Here is a 23,357-nt window from a genome sequence, read left to right as displayed (position 1 = left end):
GAAAGTTCCTCAACTAACTTGTTGGAACCGTGTTTTCTGCCATTCAATTTTTTTTTTTTTTTTTTTTTTTTTTTCCGCAGCGTAATTGGCCACCACAACTATGCGAATCTTCACAATCGCAACGAGTGTTCTCGCAGCCATCAAATCCGCCTGGACCCGGGGGAGTCCATTCGCGGCGGCCACGGCTCTCTTCCCCACCAACGACGAAGGGAAATATGTCATTCAGGCCGAAGGCATCCGTCTGGCATTTACCAACCATGGAGGGGCGTTAACCAACTTGTGGATTAATGATACCCACGGTCAGGAGATTGATATTGTCATGGGCTTTGACCAGGCAGATTATTACCCAAGATATGAAGGCAACCCATTCTTGAACGGGGCCATAGGTAAAGTACAACTTTCGCTCGCTGAGGGCCCTCTTCACATATATCCTTCTAATGTGAGATTATATCTGTCTCCTGTGTAGGTCGATACGCGGGCATCATCAGCAACGCTCAGTTTGAATTGGGAGGCGTCAATCATCAGGTCTCCGCCAACGCCCACACGAGTAAGGGTAATGTCCCCATGACCTGGAACGGCGGGGAGCACAGCTGGGGGCGGACAACGCTGGACATCGGGTCCCACACGGAGAACAGCATTACCTTCGTCCTGTTCGACCGCAGCTGGAACGGGTTCCCGGGGACGGCGGCTTCGTGTCTCACGCACACGGTAACGCCGTACGAGTGGCGCATCGCCTTTGGGGTGACGCCGACCCGCAAGCCGTCCCCGATCAATATGAGCCAGCAAGTATTCTGGAACCTGGATGGCCTTTCCGGGAACTCCTCTTCATCGTCGGCCCAAACAATCTTAGAACATGAACTGCACCTGCCATTCTCGGGGCTGCGGATCGGGACGGATGACGAGGGGATCCCGACGGGAGATCTCAAAGCCAACAAGAAAGGTTCGCCGTATGACTTTTGGTCAGCACCGAAGACGGTGGGGCATTATGGCATAGGGAAGCCCGGTAGTCGTGGCTACGATGATACCTTCCTCATCTCCCGATTTCAGCCGTGGAAAAAGGAAGATCATCCCGTGGCGTCACTTTCATCAGCACGTTCGGGGATCAAGGTCGAACTTTATACGGACCAGGAAGCCTTGCATGTCCACACCTGGAATAATAAACCAGGTGTGTTTCTCTATTGCCCCCCTATAAATGCCCTTGAGCTTAGTAGTAGTAACTGATATATTTCTATTGTCACACAGATCAAGTACCACTCAAACGAAAGCAAGGTACTGGTATAGTGCCGGAGTATGGAGCGATCTCACTGGAAATGCAAGACTGGACTGACGGAATCAATAATCCCCAGTGGCAACGAGAGTCAAAGACAGTCTGGGGGATGGACGGCCTTTATACTACATTTTCGACATATAAGTTCAATGTTGACGGAGCAGCACGGTAAACTGAAGTTTCATTTCATCCAAGAATTATAGCAGCGCAGAGCTTTGAAGCTTCTATCACCTGGCGCAATTTTCACATGTCAAGCCAGTGTCCCAGGAAAAGAGAATTGATGGCGTTATCGCATCGATGAAGGCTACTGAATGTACACCGGTCAGCGATGGGGAAGTGAGACCGGAAAGGTTCCGTTTCGCAGGCGCGGTGATAGGTTGCGAATCTAGTTAAGGTTTACCATAGTTTAATAAGATTGAAGCAAACATAATTCAGCCAGCGTAATCCGGTGGACAGGGGTATGAAAGTCACATTGCTTTCAATGCATGTAGGCTAGATCTACAGTGAACTGCTGCTCCATCGGTAGCCCTATCCAGGTCAAATCTTGCAACATGTGTTGCCATACGGTAGCATCCCAATCTTCAACTACCGCTGCAGACTCTGTGGCTCGAGGGGAATCTTCGGGTATTGGTTGTGGTAGCATATGAGGGTTCTCAGCGTCCTGGGTGTTTGGTGTATCTCCTTGAACTTGTGTTGATTGGGGCTGTATCCGACTGCTCTCTAACCATGAGAGCATGGATCCAATCACTGCACGGCAATTATCCCAAACATCGTTTCTTCGTGACATTGCCTCCATTTTCTGCATAGCAGCAAGGCCGAGGTTGTGGATATCTTTGTTATAGACTTCGACTGCCTTGCCTTTTGTCGCGGCATCCGAAAGCAAGCAAAGCTTCGATAAAACAAGAAGGCCGTACCAGATGGATGTGTAACTGAACATAGGAAGATTAGGTGTGACCGAAGCCGGCGATGCAAGGAATACCGTCACAATGTTGAACGCGGAACGCGCAATGGTGAGCAGTTGCTGTTTCTCATACTGGCAATGGACATCTCTTTGTCGCCGAAGAGCATGCCCGAGAACAATAGCAGGAATAGCGTTGAGCTCCAAACGCAGGGACCCTAGTCAGGTCAGTAAATGGCGAAACTAGTCAGTCTCAGATAGACACACAGGTATTACATTGTGCTTCCTGTACAAGAAGATGCTCGATTTGATTCTCAAGCACATTCATAGACTGGAACAGCTCGTCCTTGCTCATTGCACGGATAGGGTCTTCGATCTCTACCTCCGATTGCTGAGCAAGTAACTGGATCTTAATTAGTGCTTTTAGAGACTGGTCAGTGGGATACTCCGCCCTTTGCCCTAAGCTATCAGCACAGTATTCAACCCAGTCTGTATGTTTCATAGTCAGCTGTCGCCGGAATATCGAGGCTCTTATTCTGTTAGTTAATATCACTGTACCGCGATTTAGAAGCTCTCACTTGGAACATAAATAATGGCACCCTAAGAAGGCACGCTGCCCATCAGGAGTCAGATAGAGTACTTGTCCTTTGTGTAACTCCTCCGTCCCTTTTCCATTATGAGAGATACACTGCATTTTGAAGTTGTTGTATCTGTCAAGTCCCAAATCAACAACGATGGCCATAGCCATCTGAAGAAGCATGTACACCTGGGTATGATAGATGCGCCAATGATAGTGATACCATGCAATATGAACCAGTAACCCCCGAAGTAAATCCATGTCCCTCTCCATATTCATTACTATCCGGGTAGAGACGACAGTTCGAGCTTCAAATTCCAATTTCTGCTGTAGAGTGGGCTTGTGCTCGAGGCAAGCTGTTATTATACACAAGAGGAGGAATGGAGATTGCTTGCGCAATTCAACAAAGCTCACTTCAGGTATAATAACGAATGGAAACTGGGGCATCAAGTCAGTGCGGAACTTCAAGAGAAGTTCTTCACCTTCAGTGATATTGAGAAGTCCCCGGGTAATAAAATCGTCGAACGGTTCAGGTACAGGGCTGGGCTGTGACGAAGTATTACTGATGGTAGAAGGGAATGGCGTTTCTGTTATAGGTGACAGCTCCATCCTCGGGGCCTAGTTGAAACAGTTGAGATAGTCTTCTGGCAGGAAAGGGGAGGCATCAGTTTGAATAGGATACCTTATCAGTATATAGTTGAGCAGCAAGTGTATCGACCTGATGCTGGATGACATCGACGCGGCTATTTCTGGAGAGAGGGAGAGAACGTTACCCGGCAGCCTACCCCAACACAGGTGTATATGGTTATTGGGCTAACCTGATGCTTGTATTCCTACGCGAGCCGTCTGGAAAAGCACAGTGTCGGTCGAGTCTCGCACATCGTTGACACCGTCCATTTCCAACCGGAACACATTTCACTTTCAACTGAATGCATCGTACACATGCATGCCGCCTTGAGGGAGCTTTGGGTTGCATTGCTCTTTGTGTTGGGAGATAGCTCTAGTACCAGGGTGATGAGTGACACTGTGGTAGAAGCCGGGGGCAGAGGCCAACGCGGCGCGCGGCGCGGAGCCGGAGTCGGCCTCGGAGTCGGCCTCGGAGTCGGTCACGGGGCCGGGACCGGCCCCGGCCTACTATGCCACAGACTACCTAAATGGGTAGACTGTTAGGAGATCAGGGACAGCATAAAACCTACAGTGAAATTTCGAATAACTTCATTACCATAGATGACTGATACAATCGTTTGAAATCTTGGCCAACCTTGTTGATAATGTCTTCAAGTCCTGACGCGATGTTCAGAGCACAGCCGGTCGGCTCTGTGAAGCTCTATAGCATCTTGGCCGGAATTATGATAGCCACTTTCCTGATATCATTGGATGTCTCTATTATTGCTACTGTGAGTTAATTGATAGTCTCTCGGTTCTATTTGCTCGATTTTTTGTGGAACTAAAAGTTACCTCTCAAAGGCTATTCCTTCAATATCAACCCACTTCCATGCTACAACAGATATCGGCTGGTATGGAGCTACCTATCCACTCACGATGTGCGCTCTTCAACCTATCAGTGGCAAGCTCTCGTCATTGCTGTCGCTGCGATGGACATACCTCGGGTTCTACAGCATATTCCTTCTAGGATCTCTGATTTGCGGTGTGGCAAACAGTTCCGAAATGTTCATAATCGGAAGAGCAGTCGCTGGTGCTGGAGGCTCTGGGGTAGTGTCGGGTGGTCTCTCAGTCATTGCATTGATAACAACCCCTCAGCAGCGTCCACTGTTCACTGGGCTGATAACCTCTCTTTATGCCCTGGGAACTGTTGTCGCCCCAATCATCGGAGGTGCTTTGGCTGAATATACTTGGAGGTGGTGCTTTCTAATCAATCTTCCAGCAGGAGCAGTGACTGTGGTGACGTTGCTTTTATTTTTCCACCCACCCCAAAACACTGGGGCCCAACGTGTGTCCTTCCTAAAACAGCTCGACTTGATCGGATGTGCTCTCTTTATACCCTCTATCATTATGGTGATGTTGGCCTTACAATGGGGAGGTGGCGAACATCCCTGGGACTCAGCGACTGTGATCGGACTTTTTATTGGCTTTGCTGTGACGATGACAATCTTCATCTGCTGGGAGTGCTACATGGGCGATGAGGCCATGGTCCCCGTTGTACTTCTGTGGGGCAAGTCCACAATGTTTAGTATTGCGTTTGCCTTTTTGTTTCTGGGTTCATTCGTCATTCCGGTCTACTACCTACCGGAATGGTTTCAGATTGTCAAGTCAGCAAGCCCTATCCGCAGCGGAGTCATGCTTCTACCTTCGGTGTGCACTCAGGTTTTTGGTTCACTTGTCTGTGGAATTTCAGGTAAACACCGAATAATTTACTTCGTCTATGCACATTCTTTCTGACGCTTTATGACTATAGCCAAACACCTCAGATATTACAATCCGTGGCTCTTCGTTGGCTCTGTCTTTCTCTGCATCGCCAACGGTCTATATACGACATTCACTACATCTTCATCATCTGCATCTTGGATTGGTTATCAGATCTTTCAGGGCCTGGGCTGTGGATTTGCAGCACAGATTCCCTTGCTTACAGTTCAGCTTGTATTGAAGGACAGACCGCGGTACATTCCAGTTGGGATAGCTACTGTTCTTTTCACGCAATACTTCGGAAGTGCAGTAATGCAAAGTATAGGAGGCGCTATCTTCCAGAACGAGCTGAAGAAGCAGCTACAAGTTCAAGCGTCGTTGGATAATAAGCAGATCGAGATGCTTTTGAATGCTGGAACCCTAAGGGTACGGGAAGTTGCTGTGCAAGCATTTCCGGACCGTTTAGCCGATATTATTATTGCATACAATAAAGCCATCACAACTATCTTTGTGAGTTAATCTTCCAATCTTGTCACCTCCGTGTTAAGCTGGCGATGCTAACTCTACTAGTATCTTCCAATAGCTGGTAGCGCTCTAGCATTCATTTTATCCAGCGGAATTCCATGGGTCAATAGTCGCCCAACGCAGGAAGATGACGATATGCATTGTACAGAGCAAACTGATAACCTTCAGTCGGACAAGCAGGCCACTGTGTGAGGAATCAACGTTGCTGCCCATGGTTCATGGGGATGCCACTCCAAGCAGGAACATACTTTGTATCTTAGACCGTCTGGAACCTGGATTGGCGCCTGGACTAGACCTTAGATTGCATGGCTGCTGAAAAACAGATTGTTAGAGGTCCCCACTTGGTTCCAAGAGTACATTGCCTGTTAGACAAGAAGGAATAGCTGGTAATTTAATAAAATCTTAGAAACTTTGGAATTTTCTATATAAATAATAATTAATCAGCTAGCGGTAATAAGATTAGCTAGCTAAATTTTTTATAATATAGGTTTATTTTATTATATTATTTCTTTTCCCACTGAGTAAGATTTAATTAATATTTCTTTATCTTTTTCATTTGTCAGAAACATGCATAATAATTTTTTAAATTTTTATTTTTATAAATAAATATTAAAGTTTTAATCTTTATCTATTCTGTTTGTTATGGGACAGGTCCCTACTAGAGGACTCGGCTACCCAGCCTCGTTGTCACCCGCTGACTAGCCGCCACACACACAAAACCTTAGAGGCCCCGAGGCCCCCGTTCGAACACCAGCTATTCCTTCTTGTCCAACAGGCGACGTACTCTTGGAGCCAAAGGGTGACCCCTAACAAGAAGCCGCGAGGCTCAGCTGGGCGAATCGCAAAGTTGGCGCTGATTGGCTGGCCCGTCAATCACCTTCCGCCCGGGCGAAAAAATGTGCCCTAGATGTCTGGACATAACTAGAGATAAACTTATAAAAAGGTCAATGGCAAATAGAATAGAAAAGGGCATTACGACTTGATATCCCTGTGTATCCTCTCCCTTTTGCTTCTTCTCATTGCCCAGCGGCAAGATCGCTCTCACAATGCCAGCAAAGCCACACTAAGACTCATAGTTCTGTTTAGGATGCGGCTAAGCAGGGATGTACGGTAGAAACCGGTGACATTCAGTGTCGTCGCAGGAATCGCGCCGGTGCAGCACTCTCCCGAGCCCGATCACGAGCCCGAAATGGCCTCTTGCAAGCTATTAATTTGACTCACTTTTCGACTATAAGAAGCCTCTACTCCTATTGTTTAACAATCAACAGTTATATCCCCAACATGGCTGCATCCTCCATAGATGAGACAGGCATAACTACCAACTCAGGACAGGATGCTAATACTTCTACCCAAGGCCAGCATGCGGTCAGTAATGATGTCAACAATGAGGTGCCAGAGACAAACCCGAATGCGATGCACGGTTTCAACCTCTTTGCCATTTTTGGAGGCATATGCTTTGGCGCGTTTCTGATGTCTCTGGACATTTTCGTCATCGCCACTGTACTAATCCTACTCCCCTCATTTGTCTATCGGTATATCTAAACTTGCTTAGGCCATCCCATCTATCACAGCTGACTTTCACGATACCGCGCAATTAGCTTGGTATCCAGCTGCCTACTCGCTCACAACATGCGCATTGACTCCGTTAGCAGGAAAGCTCAGCTCAATGTTCCCGCTTCGCTGGATCTATGTATCATTTTTCTCCATTTTCTTAATCGGCAGCCTAGTGTGCGGCTTTGCACCAAATAGCAACACTTTTATCGCGGGTCGGGCTATTGCCGGTATCGGGGCATCCGGGGTTGCGAGTGGCGGCTTCGTTATTGTCCTCACTGTATCTCCCGAAAAATCCAAACCAGTGCTGCTCGGCATATGCAGCAGTTGCTTCGCCATGGGCCTTATTCTAGCACCCGTCATTGGTGGTGCATTTACGCAGTACGCTACATGGCGGTGGTGTTTTTGGGTTAATCTTCCCCCTGGTGCTCTGACGCTGCTTACCATGCTGTGCTTTTTCAGACCCCCATACATACAACGGGATCGGACGGCTGTCCAACGAATTATTGATCTGGATCTCATCGGTTGTGCCATTTTCATTCCATCTATTTTCATGTTACTGCTCGCTATGATGTGGGGTGGGACGAAAGAGTCATGGGACTCAGCAACAACTATCGGACTCTTTGTGGGCTCTGGTGTCATGCTTATGATCTTTGTCTCCTGGGAAGGCTACAAGGGCGAGGACGCAATGATACCGGGAAATATCGTCGCCAGAAGGACAATCACCTTCAGTATCTTGTTCTCCTTCTTTCACTTTGGGTCTGTTGGTATCTTGAACTACTATCTCCCTGAGTGGTTCCAGGTCGTGGAAGGCGCGAGCCCGTTGCAAAGTGGTACGCGAACATTGGCTTCGGTGCTGGCTCAAATAGTCGGAACTCTTTCTGCTGGCTTCTTTGGTGCGTTCAACATACTCAGACCCCGCTTATTCTCCGTATCAAGCTAGAGCACAATCTGACACAGCGTTGACAGCACGCAAAATTCACTACTACAACCCCTGGCTGTATATCGGCCCCCTCTTCATGTGCACAGCCGCGGCGCTATACACGCACTTCTCGACCTTCCATACCCCGTCCAGCCACTGGATCGGCTTCCAAGTTATTCAGGGTCTTGGTGTCGGCATGGCACAGCAAATGCCGTCGCTCATTATCCAGCACTCTGTTCGCGACAAGCCAGAGCTTATGCCTGCCGCGATTTCATTGAATCTATTCTTCCAGTACTTAGGGGCTACTATCACACAATCACTTGGTGGTATTGTGTTTCGCTCGATTCTACTTCCCGAACTAGCTGATCATGCTGGTTTGAATGCCGATCAGATTGCATTGGTGTCTGCTGCTGGGATGGCGGATGTGCGTGATACAGTCAAGCAGTATTTTCCGGATCTGCTGAATCTGGTTCTGGAGGCTTATAATCAGGCTATTACTTCGACCTTCGTGAGTGTTGCTTTTTGTTTCACTGGTACTGTTGTTATTTGGAACTAATCAGATGAGATTATAGTATGTCGCTGTCGGCACTACAGCTGCGGCGTTTTTCTTGGCTTTTGGGGTGAAGTGGGAGAGGATTACCGAGAAAGCGACAACTGGACCAGAGGATGCCGTAGTCGAAGAGAAGTAGATGTTTCCCTCATTGTGGGCGAATCTCTAGTGATTTACTTTTCGACCAATTCTGTGTATGATAAAGATAATAAAATTCTCATCTCATCTTCGACTTCCGCTTGTCCACAGGTACAACTGACCACTACTTATCAAACTTCAAGACCACACAGGCCTTTCGACTGCTGCCAAGTATGTCTCGCATGTCGAACTACAGCTTTTTACTAACATTGATAAGTAGTTGTAGGCGAAATTTGCTCGAGTCATTGAATTTCTGGGCAACAATCAGAATACCTGCTCAACTATGCTAGAGCAAAAACACAAGAAAGCATGAGGCTGCCTTACCTCTCACTCCCGTTACGCGCGCCAGTGTGTTGACGGAACATAATGTGGACTGATGCACACAGAAGCGGAGTATGGTCGAGCAATCACCGGCCAGGAGAACCCATTAAGCTAGATAATCAATCGGGCATCTCCCGAAGGATTTTTGTTGTGTACAGATCCACAGTGGATCAGAGAATGGATCCAGTTTTCTGACTGGCCGATCGGGACAATTATTAGAGGCTAATTTAGTGGTGCGATGGATTGTCTAGGCAGTGACTTAATGAGGCAGCTTACGGCGAACGGACCGTCCAAATGTTCTATGTAAGATTAGGCTTAAATGTCTAGAACGGATCTGTGACGATGAGATCCCTAATTGCAATATAACTGAATGCTGTGTTCTTTGACTTCGGAAATCTCGTGATATAAAGGGGCTAATTACAATGGGGGAATGTTCTTGGGCTTATATTGTGGACTCTTTTAGGGTTAGTTTTAGAGCTACTACAGACTGCTATGCCAATGGCTGTAAAGAGGAAATCTCACATTGGGTCATTTGGTGTGCGAAATAAGTAATGCCACAAAACTAAATGTCAGCCTTATCGAAAGTAGAGATAAATTAAGATACCGTGAACGTATATGCTTGGGTTCCAACCCGAGTAGTTTCATTAGCGTGGTATGTGGAGTCTCATGGGAACAGTACTAATCTCCTAACGATTAGACCAATAATGGTCAGTGAGTTGACAGGAAGACTTGGGCCTTTGCGCCATTCTAATGTCGGCTGGACCTGTTGATCACTGACATCACCAAGAATGTGATACGTTCTCTGACAGCGAAAAATGTGCCTCATGCTGACTGCCGTAGATATCTGCAGGTCGGTCGCCAGTGACAACCGTGTGATGAACTGTAACCTTCTCCACATTGTTCGAATTGGTGATAGCGATTGAAGTGTTCACAGCTCCTGCCAGTGGCTGGGACCCAAGCGTAAGCTCAAGGCCGGTTGTGGATTGCTCGGATTGCTCGGTGCGTGCAACTTTAAATACACTATTTGGCTGAATCTCAGCGACAGACAGTTCATTTGATTGACCTGGTATCGGCTCGAATCGGAAGCGAATGTCGGCTGCCTTGAGTCGGCATCCACGGTAGGAATGGAACTGGAACTCATACACCAACAGAGTGGCCAAGTCGCACGCGTCCTGGCCTCTCCCTCCCCACCTGCCATGGATCATAGCCTTTGCCTCACAGCTGACCTGGTAGGCAGACTTGCGTCGTCGCCCCATCTCAAAATTGGACACCATGGGTCTCTGTAGCTGGCCTGGTCTGTTGCGAGTCCGGAAGTCTATTGCCGTCCGTCCGCGTTACAGAGATGTCAGTCACACCAGGGAGTGAAATCGAATTCGAATAATGAAGCACGGATCTAACGAGAGAGTAGTATTTTCATTTGTTAGGAATTGACTTACCACCAGCAGGACCTTGGTATGTCAACTCCAAGGAAAATGACCGTGGATCTGTAAGCCCGCATTCGTCCTCTTCAGTCTGGTCGCTCAACCAGAGCTCGTCATCAAAGCCAAGACTCATTGTCTTGCAGTACTGTTTCGTGTGCTGCGTACTAGAATGATAGGTTGATTCGATGTCGAATTGCTAGAAGCCTCCGAGGGAGGACACATAGGGGAGATCCTTCTTATGACTACCCTACGCCTATGATTGACCCCTGGTGTGTTCCAAGGCAACACCGTGTGAGTGATACCCTAATGGAGTAAATGCCTAGGGTGTTTGATTAGCTCGCGAGGCTCGCATGTCCCTCTCTTGAAGGGTCCCCACCAATCGGATATTTTGTGTCCTATCGGGTATCCCTTCCCATGTTGCATGGTTGGAATCGGGCTATTGTGTATGCTAGGAAGTGAGACTGACCTGTAATATCTTTGGGTGGGTTTTCCCTCTCCAGTAATCTTAGGCTAATTTGGTTCGGGAAGAAAGGGTTACACGGACGCGACTTCCCGTCAGTTACAGATTGTCGTCCATGAATGACTCAGAGGCAACACATCCATAAATTGCTTGTTATCCTTCTTTCTTCTCCAACTAAAAATTTTATTATCCCTATGCGCCTCAGAGAATGATGGAGGAGTCATCGAAACACCCTGTTGCATTCAAGATAGGTCAGGCCTTCCACGGCCTCGAACTTTCCGAGCAACTACCAACATTTATACCTGAGGAGGCCAGCGAGGATGATACTTCATCAGAATATGTGGAGTAAGACAATTCCTTCAGCGATTTACGCCCTGCCTACTAAGATGCAATAAAACAGTATCGTGCACGTAATGGGAATCTCGCGGCCGGAACGTATGAGCTTGGAAGCCGTCTTCGGTGATCACTTCACCTCTCACGCGGAACGACGAGAGTTCGTATACCAAAGCAATGCAAGTCATTTTCTCTTAGGAGATCTGACTGGGTACTATGTGGAGAAAGAGGCACTGCAACTGTTAGCTGGGTTACTCCAGTTTCGACCGTCAAGCGTAGGGGTAGGTGTTCTAAGATTATCGGACTTATACGTATTCACTTCTCACAGAAGGGCAACATATACTGACAATACATGAAGAAGTCTAGTTACAGTCGATCTATCATCTTTATCGCTTATGAGCTGGGGGCCTTGGTTGTGGAAAGAGTTGGTTCTCCTCTGAAGCACACTTAGCAGTCCGCTGGTACCAGGCTATATTTCTGACAACAGGGATGTACAGGCTGTTGCGCTTTCTGGTTCTCATCAAACAATTTGGACCAGTATATTCACCGATACTGTGAGATTTGTGAGTTGATCATGGCGGTGTTTGACGAAACGCGAGCACTAGGTCTCATTTTGACATGGTGACAGATTTTCGCGGGCTGTTTCCACCGCAGGACGGATGCCCCCTCATTCGATGCCCGAATATGGAAGTTTCTAGAGACACACAAAACAGAAGAATGGGGCCATCTCATCAGTCCAACTTCAATCAGGGCGTTGGCGAATACCGCCATGGAATCAACCGGTCTGTTTCTCAGCTCCCGCATCACCTTGCGCACTCGGATAATTAGCATCTATGCCAATCAGGAGACACCGGGAAGGATCGATTCAGTGAGTGATCAAACACCATTATAGACAGGTCTATGTGAGGTATATTGTTTCTGACTTGAGGTCTGACTCTAGGTATTTGATGAATCCACCGCGATTCTAGGTATATGTACTGAGTTGGCTCTGCCCGAAGAACCCACCGGCGAAGCGCATAGCCCGCTCATCTCTAGGTTGTCTGACATGGTCTTCAATGGATCTTGCAGCTGGAATAGATCATCATTGCGCATCGCCATTGAACGATCTCTACTATCAATGGCCCTTCCGCACCGTCAGTTCCTGTCAACACGCGTCATAGACTCACATCCAATTTTTAGAAGCTCAGAATATAAATTGTGGAAGACATCCAGAGGCCCCCAGATATTGTATATCCACGGTGAAGACCAACGGTTGACTACCGAGGCAGCTGAGCAGGTTATTCTAGCATGGCAACGGGAGCGGTTTGATAAAAACCTAGATGACGCCGAAATACACTCTTTCTCTTTCTCCCGCCATGATCAAGCGCGTAACTCGATGGACGCCATGGTTAGTACCCTTCTGGTGTACAGCTTTTCGCGCCTCGTCGAAGGCGTGCCCAACTTCACTACCTGGCTCTTGGAAAACCAGAGTTTGCTGCAGCACGGGTGGACCGCCAAGGATCTGCAAGACATTTTGTGCCTAATGCTGCGAGATCACATAGAAAGTAGAGTGTTGTGCCTACAGAATGCTGACGATTGTGATACCGCCGAAAGTCGGAAGGGGTACTGGAAGGCCATTGCCAAAGCCTATGGCTTTACAGACATGCGTCCCAAGCTTCTCATAACTTCTAGGAGACCCGACGCTTTGAAGGAAGAGCTCCAGCTCAGTGCTCCTAACATGACCCTACACTGTTACCGAGTAGGATTGAACAAGCCGGATGACTGCGAACAGGAACACTGTCGCAGTGAAATGCTTATATCGCGTTTGTGTCCCTGTGGGCACGGAGAAGCTTACATGCAAGGCCGTTTAAGTGAGCTCGCATCGATGAATTATGATGTTCTCAGTACCATCATTAATATTATCTCGTCTTATACGGGATGGCCCCAAATACCATCATCACGGACATATATGCGATTTCATCAGTTCTTCAGCCGTCTATCTGTACACAGCACGGCTGCGAATGTCCTCGATGAGATTCTACGGGCTGTCCCAGATATCACTTGGCTTCGCTCAACACTCACATGGATCTTGTGTGGATATCGGCCACTGACATCCCAGGAATTGGCCATGTTCTGTCGCTATCACTCTGAGCCAGAAGCGAAACAGCCGGACATTAATGACGAATCCAGCACAGATCAGCCTGATATGATCACCTGGATAAGCGGGCTGCTGGAACCAGATCAGAACCCCGTTCGCATTCGTCAAGAGACCTTGGATGTTTTCGCACGCGATGGTGGTTACCTATGGACTGAGATCCGATCAGTGGGGCCTCAGTGGACCTGTAAGTTCTTGTATAGTTTTCTGACTTCGGCGAGGATTCAGAGGCAGCTCCTGAGCATCTACAATGAATATCAAGAGAGGGTCTACTCTTCCAAGGAGCATATCACTCCACCACTGATGTCAGATGGTCGGGATATAATCTATTATGCGACTGAATCGTTCCCATATCACCTATCGAAGGCCCCAGTAGCACTTCAAGAAATTGCACCAGTCCTGCTAGAGCCCGATGGACCGTTGAGCGCTTGGATGAAAGTTTATTGGGCCATGCAGAACCCTTTTTGTCGGCCGAAAGTGTGTGATCTGGACCCTGCAGGCGTGTCCCTTCAGACATTGGGGCTCCAGAGTTTTGGGCTCCACGAACTTCTAAGTCAAAGTGGACATGAACTGCCTGTCAGGGCAGGAGGGCTCTCTGAGGCCATGCGGGTAGGGGATGAAGATGCTGCTCTCTACTACCTGAACCAGTCCCATGATTCCTTATCCGTTTCGCTTCTATGGAGAGCAGTTTTTCTAGACATGGGACGCGTGGTGGATACCCTTTTGAAGTATGGGATGGACCCCAATCCTCCCCCGGATCCTAGCATCTTCGTTCCTTCCCCGCTGTACCTAGCATGCAGGTTGGACCATTACCAGATCGTACAGACCTTACTGAAAAGAGGTGCTGACGTTAATATTCTTAAGGATGGCCATGTTGGCATCATGTTCAATGCAGCTGCAGAAGGAGCTGATCACACCATCCGGTCAATTGCGGCTGTCCAACACGCACTCTTGGATGCGCCCCGACCATGCACACCCCTCTACGCGGCATGTTCCCGAGGTTTGTGGAAGACAGTGAAAACTCTGGTACAGCTCGGCGCCAGCGTAGACCTCCGATTTGATGGCAACGATGCTGAGCGAGGGTGGCAGCCTCTATGTATTGCTGCCTTATATGGCTATCCCAGAACTATTGAATCCCTCTTAGACAGTGAGGCTGATCCTAATCTGAGGGGCCCGGGTGCCAATATCACGGCTCTGTCGCTGGCTGTCTGCGAGTCTGGAGATCCAGAATGTGTTCGCTTGCTCCTCGACCACGGTGCGAATCCTAACCACGAGCTTCACCAACCTGCCTTTCCAGTGCTTCTGTCCCAGAAGACGACGCAACTGGATGCCAAGCTTGAGATCTTGGATGTTCTAGTTAACCACTCTAACCCGGTCGATGTCAATGCCGTCGACCACTGCTGGTACCGTGCTATGACACCTCTGATGTATGCTGCAGCATCTGGGGATTGCGATGTCGTCAGGTGGCTTTTGTCGCATGGCGCAAACATTGCCTTAGTTGATGAGAAAAAGCAGAATGCACTGTTTTATGCCGTGGAAGGGCATCATGACGCAGCCGCGCAACTCCTGCTCGAACAGGGCTCCCCACTCATAGAGAAGAACGCGCAGGGGACTACAATGCTTCAACTCGCCATCGAGGAAGCTCCAATTCTTCAGCTCCTCTTGGACGCGGGAGCCAATCCGGAACTAGAAGACAGCGATGGTTCGACCGCGATCAACAAGGCTGCCAGCCAAGGCCAAGTTGATTCTATCCGGGTGCTCATCAAGCGAGGTGTGAACATTCACCACCGGGACGAGGCGGGGTGGAGTCCACTCCTTGATGCTTGCGGAACGACTCCCAATGAAGAAGCTGTCCGCATCTTGATGGAATCTGGGGCTAGATCGACAGACACAACACCCGGAGGGCAAACACCTTTGCACCAGGCTGCAATTAAGGGGCGAATAGTCATTCTCAAGATATTGCTTGAATATCGCAATGTACTGGATATCGATGCACAAGATAATGAGAAGGACACTGCTCTTGCGGCCGCTGTCCGATGCAATGAACTTGAATGTGTTGCAACGCTCATTCGGGCCGGTGCTAACATCAACCTGGCGTCTGATAAAGGATGGACGGTCTTTCTCTATGCTTTGGTCTTGGAGCGACCACCAGAGCTCATTGATCTGCTTTTATCCCAGCCAGGCTTGAATATTCATAGCGTCACAGAGGGGTGGGGAGCCGCAATTCACATCGCCTGTCAACATCTGCAACTCGACACGGTTAAGGAATTGATATCCCGTGGAGCAGATGTCAACCAGCGAGTACCAGGGCCCAATTCTACCCCTTTGATTTCCATCTGCAACCCCCGACCCTCTGGAAAAATGAACCGCCAAGAAAATCTGGACCGACAGGAACACCTTGTCCGCGAACTGGTACAGCAGGGAGCCGACATCGCCGCGGAGCACGGCTTCATTGTCCACAATCCTCTTTCAGCTGCGTGTCTTGGGACAGGTGTTAGTATCATCAATTATCTGCTCTACAAGGGCGCCTCGCCTCAGCTTCGAGACCCACTGGGCCGTCTTGCAATTCATTTTGCTGCTACCAACGGGCTGGAAAATTTCAAGGCCGTACACCGCGCCGCTCCCAAGTTTCTGATGGCGCCAGATAAAGCCAAGAAAACCCCCCTTCATTGGGCAGCGCAGTTTGGCCGCGCACAAACCGTTGAGACAATTCTAAACTATGTGCACCTCCCGGCGGAACGGCGACGATATGTGAATGAGACCGATATTGATGGCTGGACTCCGCTCTGCTGGGCACTTCGGCCCACGGAGCTGTTCTGGGACCCTAATATGCCCTCCGAGCCGGCCAATTATGCAGAAACCGTTCGGTACTTGCTGGAAAACGGGGCGGATCCGACGGTACGCTGCCGGATGGGCAGTGAGCATGACTTGTATACGCCACACCAGCTAGCCCGTCTCCATGACGCCGGCGACGAAATCATCGAGCTTCTCCAAGAGGCTTTAGGCAATAGTATTTCTGACAGCCAGTACCCATCTAGCAAAGTATATAATCGACCTCATGGGTTTTTCTGTGGAATATGCTTCACGGTGAGTAACCTTCTACATTATTTGCACCATGCTTGTTTCTGGCCCAGTGGGTATACTAACCTGTCCGTCACTCCCTCTCCGACTCAAGTGTATCTATGGAATCGCCTACGACTGTTCCATTTGCCAGAACTTCCTGGCCTGTCGAAAGTGCTATGGTCAGATAGACATTTACTTGGGCGACCAGCCGGTCCCTGGACCTGACGCGCATGTTCACAAGTTCCAATTATGGGACAGCGGCGAGCCAGAATTTCAGGATACCTGGCCGACTTCGCCTTCTGACGTTAACGAGTGGTCGAGCCAAGGGCCGGACAATCACGCTGGCAGTGACGCGAATGATCTTATTTTAGAAGATCCTCCTGGGTCTGTCGGCAGTAGCACAGCATCTGGATCTAAGAATCACGATGATAGGTGGTATAATAGGGACGACAAGTAAATCCTTGCTTGGCGTACAGTTTAGTGTGACATATTATCTTGATGGAGACATGTTAGATGATATCGATAATATTTGGACACTTTGTTGTAGGAATGATTTCATAGCTTTAATGGCCCAGTCTGAATCATCATGACAGTCTAGGATGTCGCAGTCATCAACTACGCCCTTTCGAAGGTAGATAGGGTCAGACCCCAATGAACAAGCTGGATAGTTGGGAAGACATACAGCTTATCGTAGGCTGCAGGGTGTTTAATACATCATACATACACTTTCTCTCGAAACGTAGCGGAAAAGGTGGAGGGGAATAAGTGAGATATACATCAAGTAATGACATGGTCTGTATGTGCTAATATATAGAATTCTTCCCACAATCCGAAGCTGATATGACGAGACTCCCCGTATTCTTAAATCCATGCACATATGCAGGTGATGACCATCTCTCCTACCCCACAAGTCATTAGGGATATCCCACTGCAGCATTCATCACCAATAAACCCATGTCTCCATATGCTGGATAACAACCATGGAGCATAACAACAATACTAGTGCTTTCTTTTGGAGTTCTATCACAATCAGGCGGTTTTATCTCTTGGCATGCACGCATGGTGAATAGTCACTTCTATCGGTGTAAAGAATCTTACTTTGTGAGAAGATGGAGTACGACGCGGGCTATGCGTTGTCGGTTGACAGGTCTCTGTCAAGTGTACCCAGTATGGGTCAGGGCTAATGCAGGGTCTGCCAGCGGTTGGTTCTGGAGAACTGTATGTAAAGCTCAGGCACACAGGAGATGTGGCGCCGCAAATCTGCTCGAAGGACAGTGGGTATGATTGTACCTAACATAGGCTGCAACGCTTATCCAAAATACTTCCACGATGTCCGATCAATCATGGGACATGTGTACATCGAAGCGCATTACCCTCCAGGCCTCTCGTTCATTGCAGGCAATTCAGCCGGGTATCCTCCATCTGGTGGTACTTTATATTTCCCCGGCCCCGGCATGGGATAGTATGTATCAGCTGGCAATTCCGCCGTAAATTCTTGCTTACGACTCTGCCGATACGGCTGCGCAAATGCATGGGGCGTCTGTGAAGTCATCGACTCCGACCGTGAATACTCACTCGGCGACATGGGCACCTGGTATGACGATCGTCGTGACCGATCATCCGGCTGCATCATCACGGCTGTATGTGTTCGGTCCGCTGGGTTATACGTCCTGAGCACTCCGTCTTCCATAATACCATGCAAGACACCTGCGTCGAGGAGTTCGGCCTTCTTGATCAGGCGATCCACTAATACCTTGGATGCAGCGCGCAGCTGGCTCTTCACGAACGAAATCAGTGTTAAGTTGCATTCGATCTCGACGTCTTCGCGCAGACAGAGTCCTCCTTTATTATTGCCCACGGACTCTGTAACTGCGAGTTCAAGCGACGGGTCATTGATTGGGTCCTCCACAATGCGATATGTGTTGCGCAGATCAACGCCCATGGGTGCGTAGGTGTGGGTTTTCAGCCCCCAGGGTTCGTCGTGGAAGCAGCCTCTGAAGCTGATGGTGCCGGGGACGTAGCGCACTCGCTCGGTAATCTCGTACCATGTTGAGTAGTACTCATCTGCTGGGGCGTTGCGCGGTGCTTTGATGGGGTGGTGGGAGATAACGAGGGGGTTGAGTGAGATGATCTCGCCGTGGTTGTGGAGGATATCAATGGCTAGTTGACGGGGGATGTTGGAGGGGAGGGAGATGGTGTTAGTGTAGACTTCTTTCTTGCGAAGCATTCTGGTGAACTGCCGTCAGTTGGGGACTGTGGTCGTGGAGATGCAGGGGAAGATGGTAGGGAGGCGCGCAGACTATGGTGGTGGTGATGATGATGATGACGAGAAAGTTGTTGATGCCTGTGTGGGAGAAGAAGTGGGGGTCAGCCGACCTCGTATTCGGCAGCTCAACCCAGAGTTTATCATGACGGACCAATGTCAGCCATCAGAGCGGAGGCAGAGACAGAAGTAAGCAACAAGGTAATTGTTCGCCTAGCAGGTTGATCTTTGACTTAGTATACCTAGGATCAACCTAGTATATAAAGGGTAAGTACTTCGCGAGAGTGGATTCATTCAGCTCCTGGGCATTCAGTGACCGTGTAGCGCCGCCATGACAGTAAATAGTATGCTTTGGTATCATTTCAAAGGGCCATAGGCCATGTTCAATAAGGCATTGCAATAGGGGAAAGTCAATTGTTGTCTTTAAACTCCCAATGAACTATGGAATCAAATAACTCTAATGGGTTAGACTCAGAAGTGGGGGGCCTGGAAAATCACTTACCTAATCAAGATTCTGCCTTGCCGGTTTAATGTTCCTCCCTTCCGAAGGTATCCCTCTCTAGTTGATTCCTGGGGCACCAATGGTGATTACACCTCCACCAAAGAATAAACTTGTTCAAGCAGTAACTTCGAGCCTTCTAGCCCGTGCAGTCACTATTGCCCCTTATATATTGTCTTGCGATACTTCCTTGTCTTCATCCCGAGGGGGTCTGAAGCTTCTGTTGCGGTATATTAGTCCGTTGGATATACTAGCGAGGTATCGACTTACATACTCATAGTAGCAAATCCAGGTCTCATGAATCCTCCCAAGCTTAGCATCGGCTGTCTACACCGTCGTTGGGTTAGGTTTCGATAAGAAAGGAGAAGGGTTACGCATCGGAGACTAACAAGGCCATCAACAAATTCATCCATCATTCTTTGTTCACGTTCCAACCAATTCAGGTGAGATTGTTTGATCGACTCGGACATGAATGTCTGTGCGCGGTCGAAATCCATCCATAAGACTCTATCAGAGTTCATCTGAACCATCATGTTACGAGGATACGGATCCCCATGGTAAACACAAGCACGGTGAATCTCAAACAGTATCTGCCGGAGCTTATGGAGCCGTTTTGGAGAGTACTTCGATAGATCAATTGGGTGAACGTCTGGTATATACTCCATTAAAACTGCGTTCACAAACAAGGTATCCTCGATGAAGTCTTGAAGATATGGTAGATGTTGAACTGGGTTTATGTGTTCGATTAGACCATAGAAATCTGGGATATCTCCTCGGTCACAGAAGCCATGCTCTCGTAGTCGCATCAAGGCTGTGCTCTCGCACTTGAATGGATTGGTCTCGCGATTTCGCGGGCGAGTTCGACGTCCAACAGGTAATGGCTGTGGAGAGTGATACTACGTGTAATCAAAGGGTCAACAGCCGTGGCAAGGATACTAGGCCGACTGCTTCATGACACTTACCACTTTCAAGACACAATCTTTCCCGCACCATATCGTGCGGAAAATACAAGATACCGGTGACTTCCTGATCTGATCCACAAAGATCACCTCATGAAGGCTGATAGTTGTCATGGCTGCTGGTTCTGGTGGTGCAAAGGACATCGAAGTTCTATGGTGTCGGCAACCCCTTGGGTGACAAGCAATAAACGATAACTGCATTCGAGGCTGGGGCCTCCCATGCCTCCTCACATGACCTCCACATGATTCAAAATGTTCCCCGCAGCAATGCAGGAAGGAATTGACTCGCTGTAGGAAGTCAGCCAACCAGGATCGAGAAGGATTTAGTAGTTGAAGACAGAACTTAATACCGTATACACAGGCTGCCACTCCCGGATGGTATAGCAGCAGTGATGAATCCATCCACAGTAGATAATTCCTGACCTTCAGATTAACTAAGTCAATCTCATGCCCCATGGTTTTTGGCAGCTTCTGAACCAATAGTAGCTCCAGGCTCTCACTATCAGCCCTTTCAAACCGCCCGAGCCTCATATGGTCACGTCACAACAGTGATTGTGACTGATGGTTGACAATGACGGAGACTGTGGTATGGGGCAAGTGAAAATGTACAAGTGACTTTGACCTGCCCTGGCACCTTGCAGTTAATGTGCACAGACTTCTAGTGCTAGAGGCTACATTATAAGTAGTGGTTTGCCATTTGTGGTGGCATACTTCTCCCATTACTAGTACTACTCAGACATGCACCCTTCCCTTTCAGTCGGTCATAAAATATCATTTAGACTCATATATTATATTCCACTTACGTGATAAGTTGTCGTTATACTCCAGGTCATTGCTAGTATATATATCATCAAAATTAGCGTTGATTACCAATATCAGACCCTCTGCTCCAAGAATGGCCACGCAAGCCGTGGGCTTTCTTCATTATTCACAACATAGCCCACCACCACTACTCACCATTGACCAGGGCCAGAGCACAAAGAACACGGCAAGATAGATTTTCTTACAATGCCGAATATATCACTCATGTTGGTCGTTGGCCACAATTCAATTTTAGAGGGATCTTACCCCAGTATCAAGAACTGCTACGAAAACATTGCAATAAATGATGGCATATGTCACCGTCCTCAGATTCTATCTCCGCCAGATAGCGCGTTAGTATGGAGTAGAAGCAGGGGTCCCGAAAAGTGAATCTAGTGCTCTATGCGAAGTATCTTCGCTCATCTTGGGATGTACGATGATCTGTTTGATTTTAGTGTTGTGGATTTAGGAGATATCTAACTTGCACAGATAATCGGCTAGTACACGCGAGACACAGCATTTTATGATCCAGCTCAAGGTCCATCAACTTGATCATCTTGCCTTCCCGACAAGGTGAAGCCTTCATATAAGTGGCCGACTGCCTTGCAATATGGGCCCGCACCCCCGAACTATGTCCAATTCAGACAGATATTGTCACAACCCAACTGGTATAGAAAACGGAATAATACCCAGTATGGCTTCATAGTCATCGATTGTGAGCCGATTGCTATGAAGGGCATTTAATAACGCTGGCAGGTTGGAATTGTCAGAACCAGGTGACGAAGGCCGCTTCAAGCTTGCGGTGCTCCTTGCTCTCTGGTACCTGGGAACGCTAGCCATCAGCAACTGGCCGTGGGATGATGATTCTAGTTCTGACATTCTCTTCTTTGAGAATGAATCAATCACCTTGCTGATACAGCTTTATATGATAGCTATATGATCTTTTATACTCGGGCAACGGAGTAGTCGGAGGGACGGAGTTTCAAAGTCCATGTGATCTTCAATCATCATTAACAGCAAAACTAGCCCATCATCCTCAAAGTCCAGCTGAGCGTCTAGTACCTCGCTATGGTCCTCAGTCAATATCTCCTGGCAAATCAGATTACGCGGCTTGGGAAGCATTTAAACTATCCTGACATCCATGGGAAACCCAGAATCATCCCTGTAATCGTGACCTTCGGGATGGCGCCGATGACCATATATTATGCTCTAATGGTAGTAGCAATGCCGTGGTATGTTTTTATATTGAGAATTTGATTTAAAGAAGGCCAGCCTATCTATTTGACGTCCGGTATATAGAAGACAGACAGAATGGCGTCAAAGGGCTTCAAATCATCAGTTCAAGAGTTCATGACAGGATTTGTCCTTCCTAGGCGATTTGCGCTGCTGATAGGTTCTCATTCGACAGAGTGGTACTATCTGCAGGCCCAGTATTTGGTAGGCTCAGTGATATGATGATTCTTCAGGAAGCTTACGACCCTCAAGATACCATTTTGACCGTGCCAGAATTTTTAGTACACAAGACGCCAGTGAGGCTAGTATGATTGTTCCGATACATGTCAACTCTGGTAATAGCATGCCCACTGTGTATATAGCCTCCGGTGTAGTTGAGCATGTCAATTGTAGGTTATTGCTATCAGATCAATTGAACCCTTCTAACGTAGACAGCAATGCCGTATCATACATAAATCAAGTATTCTCCTCGGCCTGGAGAAATCAACGCTGTAGAAGCCTTGAAGTTCGGTTGATACATCAAAGCTGGAAGTCAATAACATTATTCTTAACGCACAGCCTCAAAATATCAGTGATCAGCACTTGTCCAGTCCATTTGAGATTTGAAACGCATCCTGGACTGGTTACACCGCATCATCCATGATAGCCTACACTATGCTATAACTCACTGATCTTATAGTGGATTACATCAGAACCGTAGTGATAATGGATCTCAAGTACTCCTGCTCGCCGCTATACCCACGTCACTGCTCCCTACTGGGGATGCCAGTGTTGTCACCATTCTCCAGTACCCTTGTTTCACCAGTCTCTCTGTTTCCTGGTTCCTTGCTTTCTTCTACCTTCTTGTCCTGTCCATGGTTATCTTGTAGCACACTATGCTCCCCGCTAATATTCTGCTCTGTGCTGTCCTGCTGTTCGCTATCTTGTTCACCGAATTCCTGCTCTCCACTGCCGTTTCCCTGGCTGCTATCTTCCTCATTATTCCATTCCTCTTGATCATGTTCGCCATTATTCTGCGCGTTACTGCTCTGCTGGTCACTGCTCTGCTGGTCACTGCTCTGCTGGTCACTGCTCTGCT

The 23,357-nt window shown here is 48.2% G+C and overlaps 10 protein-coding genes across 10 annotated transcripts in view; 5 read left to right on the top strand and 5 right to left on the bottom strand.

Annotated features, from left to right (window-relative positions):
- Window positions 1-100: 100 nt before the first annotated feature.
- BO87DRAFT_448388 (putative aldose 1-epimerase family protein) lies at window positions 101-1,592 on the top strand (the record flags this gene model as incomplete). The annotated part of the gene is made up of 3 exons (XM_025628295.1): window positions 101-386; window positions 467-1,165; window positions 1,243-1,592. The coding sequence occupies 3 exons, from the start codon at window positions 101-103 to the stop codon at window positions 1,437-1,439; spliced, it is 1,182 nt and encodes a 393-aa protein (XP_025483302.1). The 3' UTR covers window positions 1,440-1,592.
- Window positions 1,463-3,494, bottom strand: BO87DRAFT_413216 (uncharacterized protein). The gene is made up of 4 exons (XM_025626559.1): window positions 3,425-3,494; window positions 2,744-3,360; window positions 2,433-2,695; window positions 1,463-2,383 (listed from the first exon to the last, which is right to left on the bottom strand). Exons 2-4 carry the CDS (start codon window positions 3,349-3,351, stop codon window positions 1,746-1,748), a joined length of 1,509 nt encoding a protein of 502 aa, XP_025483301.1. The 5' UTR covers window positions 3,352-3,360; window positions 3,425-3,494; the 3' UTR covers window positions 1,463-1,745.
- Window positions 3,495-3,929: 435 nt separating this feature from the next.
- BO87DRAFT_413215 (putative MFS multidrug transporter) lies at window positions 3,930-5,980 on the top strand. The gene is made up of 4 exons (XM_025626558.1): window positions 3,930-4,139; window positions 4,210-5,098; window positions 5,159-5,616; window positions 5,677-5,980. The coding sequence occupies exons 1-4, from the start codon at window positions 4,014-4,016 to the stop codon at window positions 5,821-5,823; spliced, it is 1,620 nt and encodes a 539-aa protein (XP_025483300.1). The 5' UTR covers window positions 3,930-4,013; the 3' UTR covers window positions 5,824-5,980.
- A 1,028-nt stretch (window positions 5,981-7,008) lies between these two features.
- BO87DRAFT_373481 (MDR family MFS transporter) lies at window positions 7,009-8,849 on the top strand. The gene is made up of 4 exons (XM_025622560.1): window positions 7,009-7,131; window positions 7,184-8,078; window positions 8,152-8,612; window positions 8,677-8,849. The coding sequence occupies exons 1-4, from the start codon at window positions 7,045-7,047 to the stop codon at window positions 8,791-8,793; spliced, it is 1,560 nt and encodes a 519-aa protein (XP_025483299.1). The 5' UTR covers window positions 7,009-7,044; the 3' UTR covers window positions 8,794-8,849.
- An 874-nt stretch (window positions 8,850-9,723) lies between these two features.
- Window positions 9,724-10,854, bottom strand: BO87DRAFT_373480 (uncharacterized protein). Its single transcript, XM_025622559.1, has 2 exons — window positions 10,550-10,854; window positions 9,724-10,428 (listed from the first exon to the last, which is right to left on the bottom strand). The coding sequence occupies exon 2, from the start codon at window positions 10,367-10,369 to the stop codon at window positions 9,893-9,895; it is 477 nt and encodes a 158-aa protein (XP_025483298.1). The 5' UTR covers window positions 10,370-10,428; window positions 10,550-10,854; the 3' UTR covers window positions 9,724-9,892.
- Window positions 10,855-11,151: 297 nt separating this feature from the next.
- BO87DRAFT_186881 (uncharacterized protein) lies at window positions 11,152-12,106 on the top strand. The gene is made up of 4 exons (XM_025618456.1): window positions 11,152-11,339; window positions 11,395-11,608; window positions 11,686-11,751; window positions 11,825-12,106. The coding sequence occupies exons 1-4, from the start codon at window positions 11,203-11,205 to the stop codon at window positions 11,897-11,899; spliced, it is 492 nt and encodes a 163-aa protein (XP_025483297.1). The 5' UTR covers window positions 11,152-11,202; the 3' UTR covers window positions 11,900-12,106.
- Window positions 12,107-16,411: 4,305 nt separating this feature from the next.
- BO87DRAFT_351854 (uncharacterized protein) lies at window positions 16,412-16,967 on the top strand (the record flags this gene model as incomplete). The annotated part of the gene is made up of 2 exons (XM_025621158.1): window positions 16,412-16,548; window positions 16,637-16,967. Coding segments are annotated over 2 exons (467 nt in total), but the record flags the coding sequence as incomplete, so codon positions are not given.
- A 926-nt stretch (window positions 16,968-17,893) lies between these two features.
- Window positions 17,894-18,751, bottom strand: BO87DRAFT_394072 (uncharacterized protein; the record flags this gene model as incomplete). The annotated part of the gene is made up of 1 exon (XM_025625097.1): window positions 17,894-18,751. One exon carries the CDS (start codon window positions 18,749-18,751, stop codon window positions 17,894-17,896), a length of 858 nt encoding a protein of 285 aa, XP_025483295.1.
- Window positions 18,752-19,668: 917 nt separating this feature from the next.
- On the bottom strand, window positions 19,669-20,394 carry BO87DRAFT_413210 (uncharacterized protein; the record flags this gene model as incomplete). Its single annotated transcript, XM_025626557.1, has 2 exons — window positions 20,249-20,394; window positions 19,669-20,182 (listed from the first exon to the last, which is right to left on the bottom strand). Coding segments are annotated over exons 1-2 (654 nt in total), but the record flags the coding sequence as incomplete, so codon positions are not given.
- Window positions 20,395-22,895: 2,501 nt separating this feature from the next.
- Window positions 22,896-23,357, bottom strand: part of BO87DRAFT_413209 (uncharacterized protein) — a 2,534-nt gene continuing 2,072 nt past the window's right edge. Inside the window, exon 9 of the mRNA XM_025626556.1 lies at window positions 22,896-23,355. Coding sequence (XP_025483293.1) covers window positions 23,023-23,355 — 333 coding nt within the window. The 3' untranslated portion in view covers window positions 22,896-23,022. The remainder of the gene's footprint in view (window positions 23,356-23,357) is intronic.

Source organism: Aspergillus neoniger (assembly GCF_003184625.1).
Source record: "Aspergillus neoniger CBS 115656 unplaced genomic scaffold BO87scaffold_5, whole genome shotgun sequence".
NCBI lineage: Eukaryota > Fungi > Ascomycota > Eurotiomycetes > Eurotiales > Aspergillaceae > Aspergillus > Aspergillus neoniger.
The sequence above is the reverse complement of the archived record's forward strand: the minus strand, read 5'-3'. Positions and strand labels throughout refer to the sequence as shown.

Bases quoted from the DNA above. Each gene is read 5' to 3' on its own strand.
- BO87DRAFT_186881 (XM_025618456.1), top strand. From the start codon at position 11,203: ATGATGGAGGAGTCATCGAAACACCCTGTTGCATTCAAGATAGGTCAG. The intron at 11,609-11,685 runs GTAGGTGTTCTA...CAATACATGAAG, and splicing joins TTCGACCGTCAAGCGTAGGG to AAGTCTAGTTACAGTCGATC. The intron at 11,752-11,824 runs GTTGGTTCTCCT...AGGGATGTACAG, and splicing joins GGGCCTTGGTTGTGGAAAGA to GCTGTTGCGCTTTCTGGTTC.
- BO87DRAFT_413216 (XM_025626559.1), bottom strand. From the start codon at position 3,351: ATGGAGCTGTCACCTATAACAGAAACGCCATTCCCTTCTACCATCAGT. The intron at 2,696-2,743 runs GTGAGAGCTTCT...TAACAGAATAAG, and splicing joins TGCCATTATTTATGTTCCAA to AGCCTCGATATTCCGGCGAC. The intron at 2,384-2,432 runs GTGTGTCTATCT...TGACCTGACTAG, and splicing joins GGAAGCACAATGTAATACCT to GGTCCCTGCGTTTGGAGCTC.
- BO87DRAFT_373480 (XM_025622559.1), bottom strand. From the start codon at position 10,369: ATGGGGCGACGACGCAAGTCTGCCTACCAGGTCAGCTGTGAGGCAAAG.
- BO87DRAFT_373481 (XM_025622560.1), top strand. From the start codon at position 7,045: ATGCACGGTTTCAACCTCTTTGCCATTTTTGGAGGCATATGCTTTGGC. The intron at 7,132-7,183 runs GTACTAATCCTA...AAACTTGCTTAG, and splicing joins ACATTTTCGTCATCGCCACT to GCCATCCCATCTATCACAGC. The intron at 8,613-8,676 runs GTGAGTGTTGCT...ATGAGATTATAG, and splicing joins AGGCTATTACTTCGACCTTC to TATGTCGCTGTCGGCACTAC.
- BO87DRAFT_413215 (XM_025626558.1), top strand. From the start codon at position 4,014: ATGTCTTCAAGTCCTGACGCGATGTTCAGAGCACAGCCGGTCGGCTCT. The intron at 4,140-4,209 runs GTGAGTTAATTG...TACCTCTCAAAG, and splicing joins ATGTCTCTATTATTGCTACT to GCTATTCCTTCAATATCAAC. The intron at 5,099-5,158 runs GTAAACACCGAA...TTATGACTATAG, and splicing joins ACTTGTCTGTGGAATTTCAG to CCAAACACCTCAGATATTAC.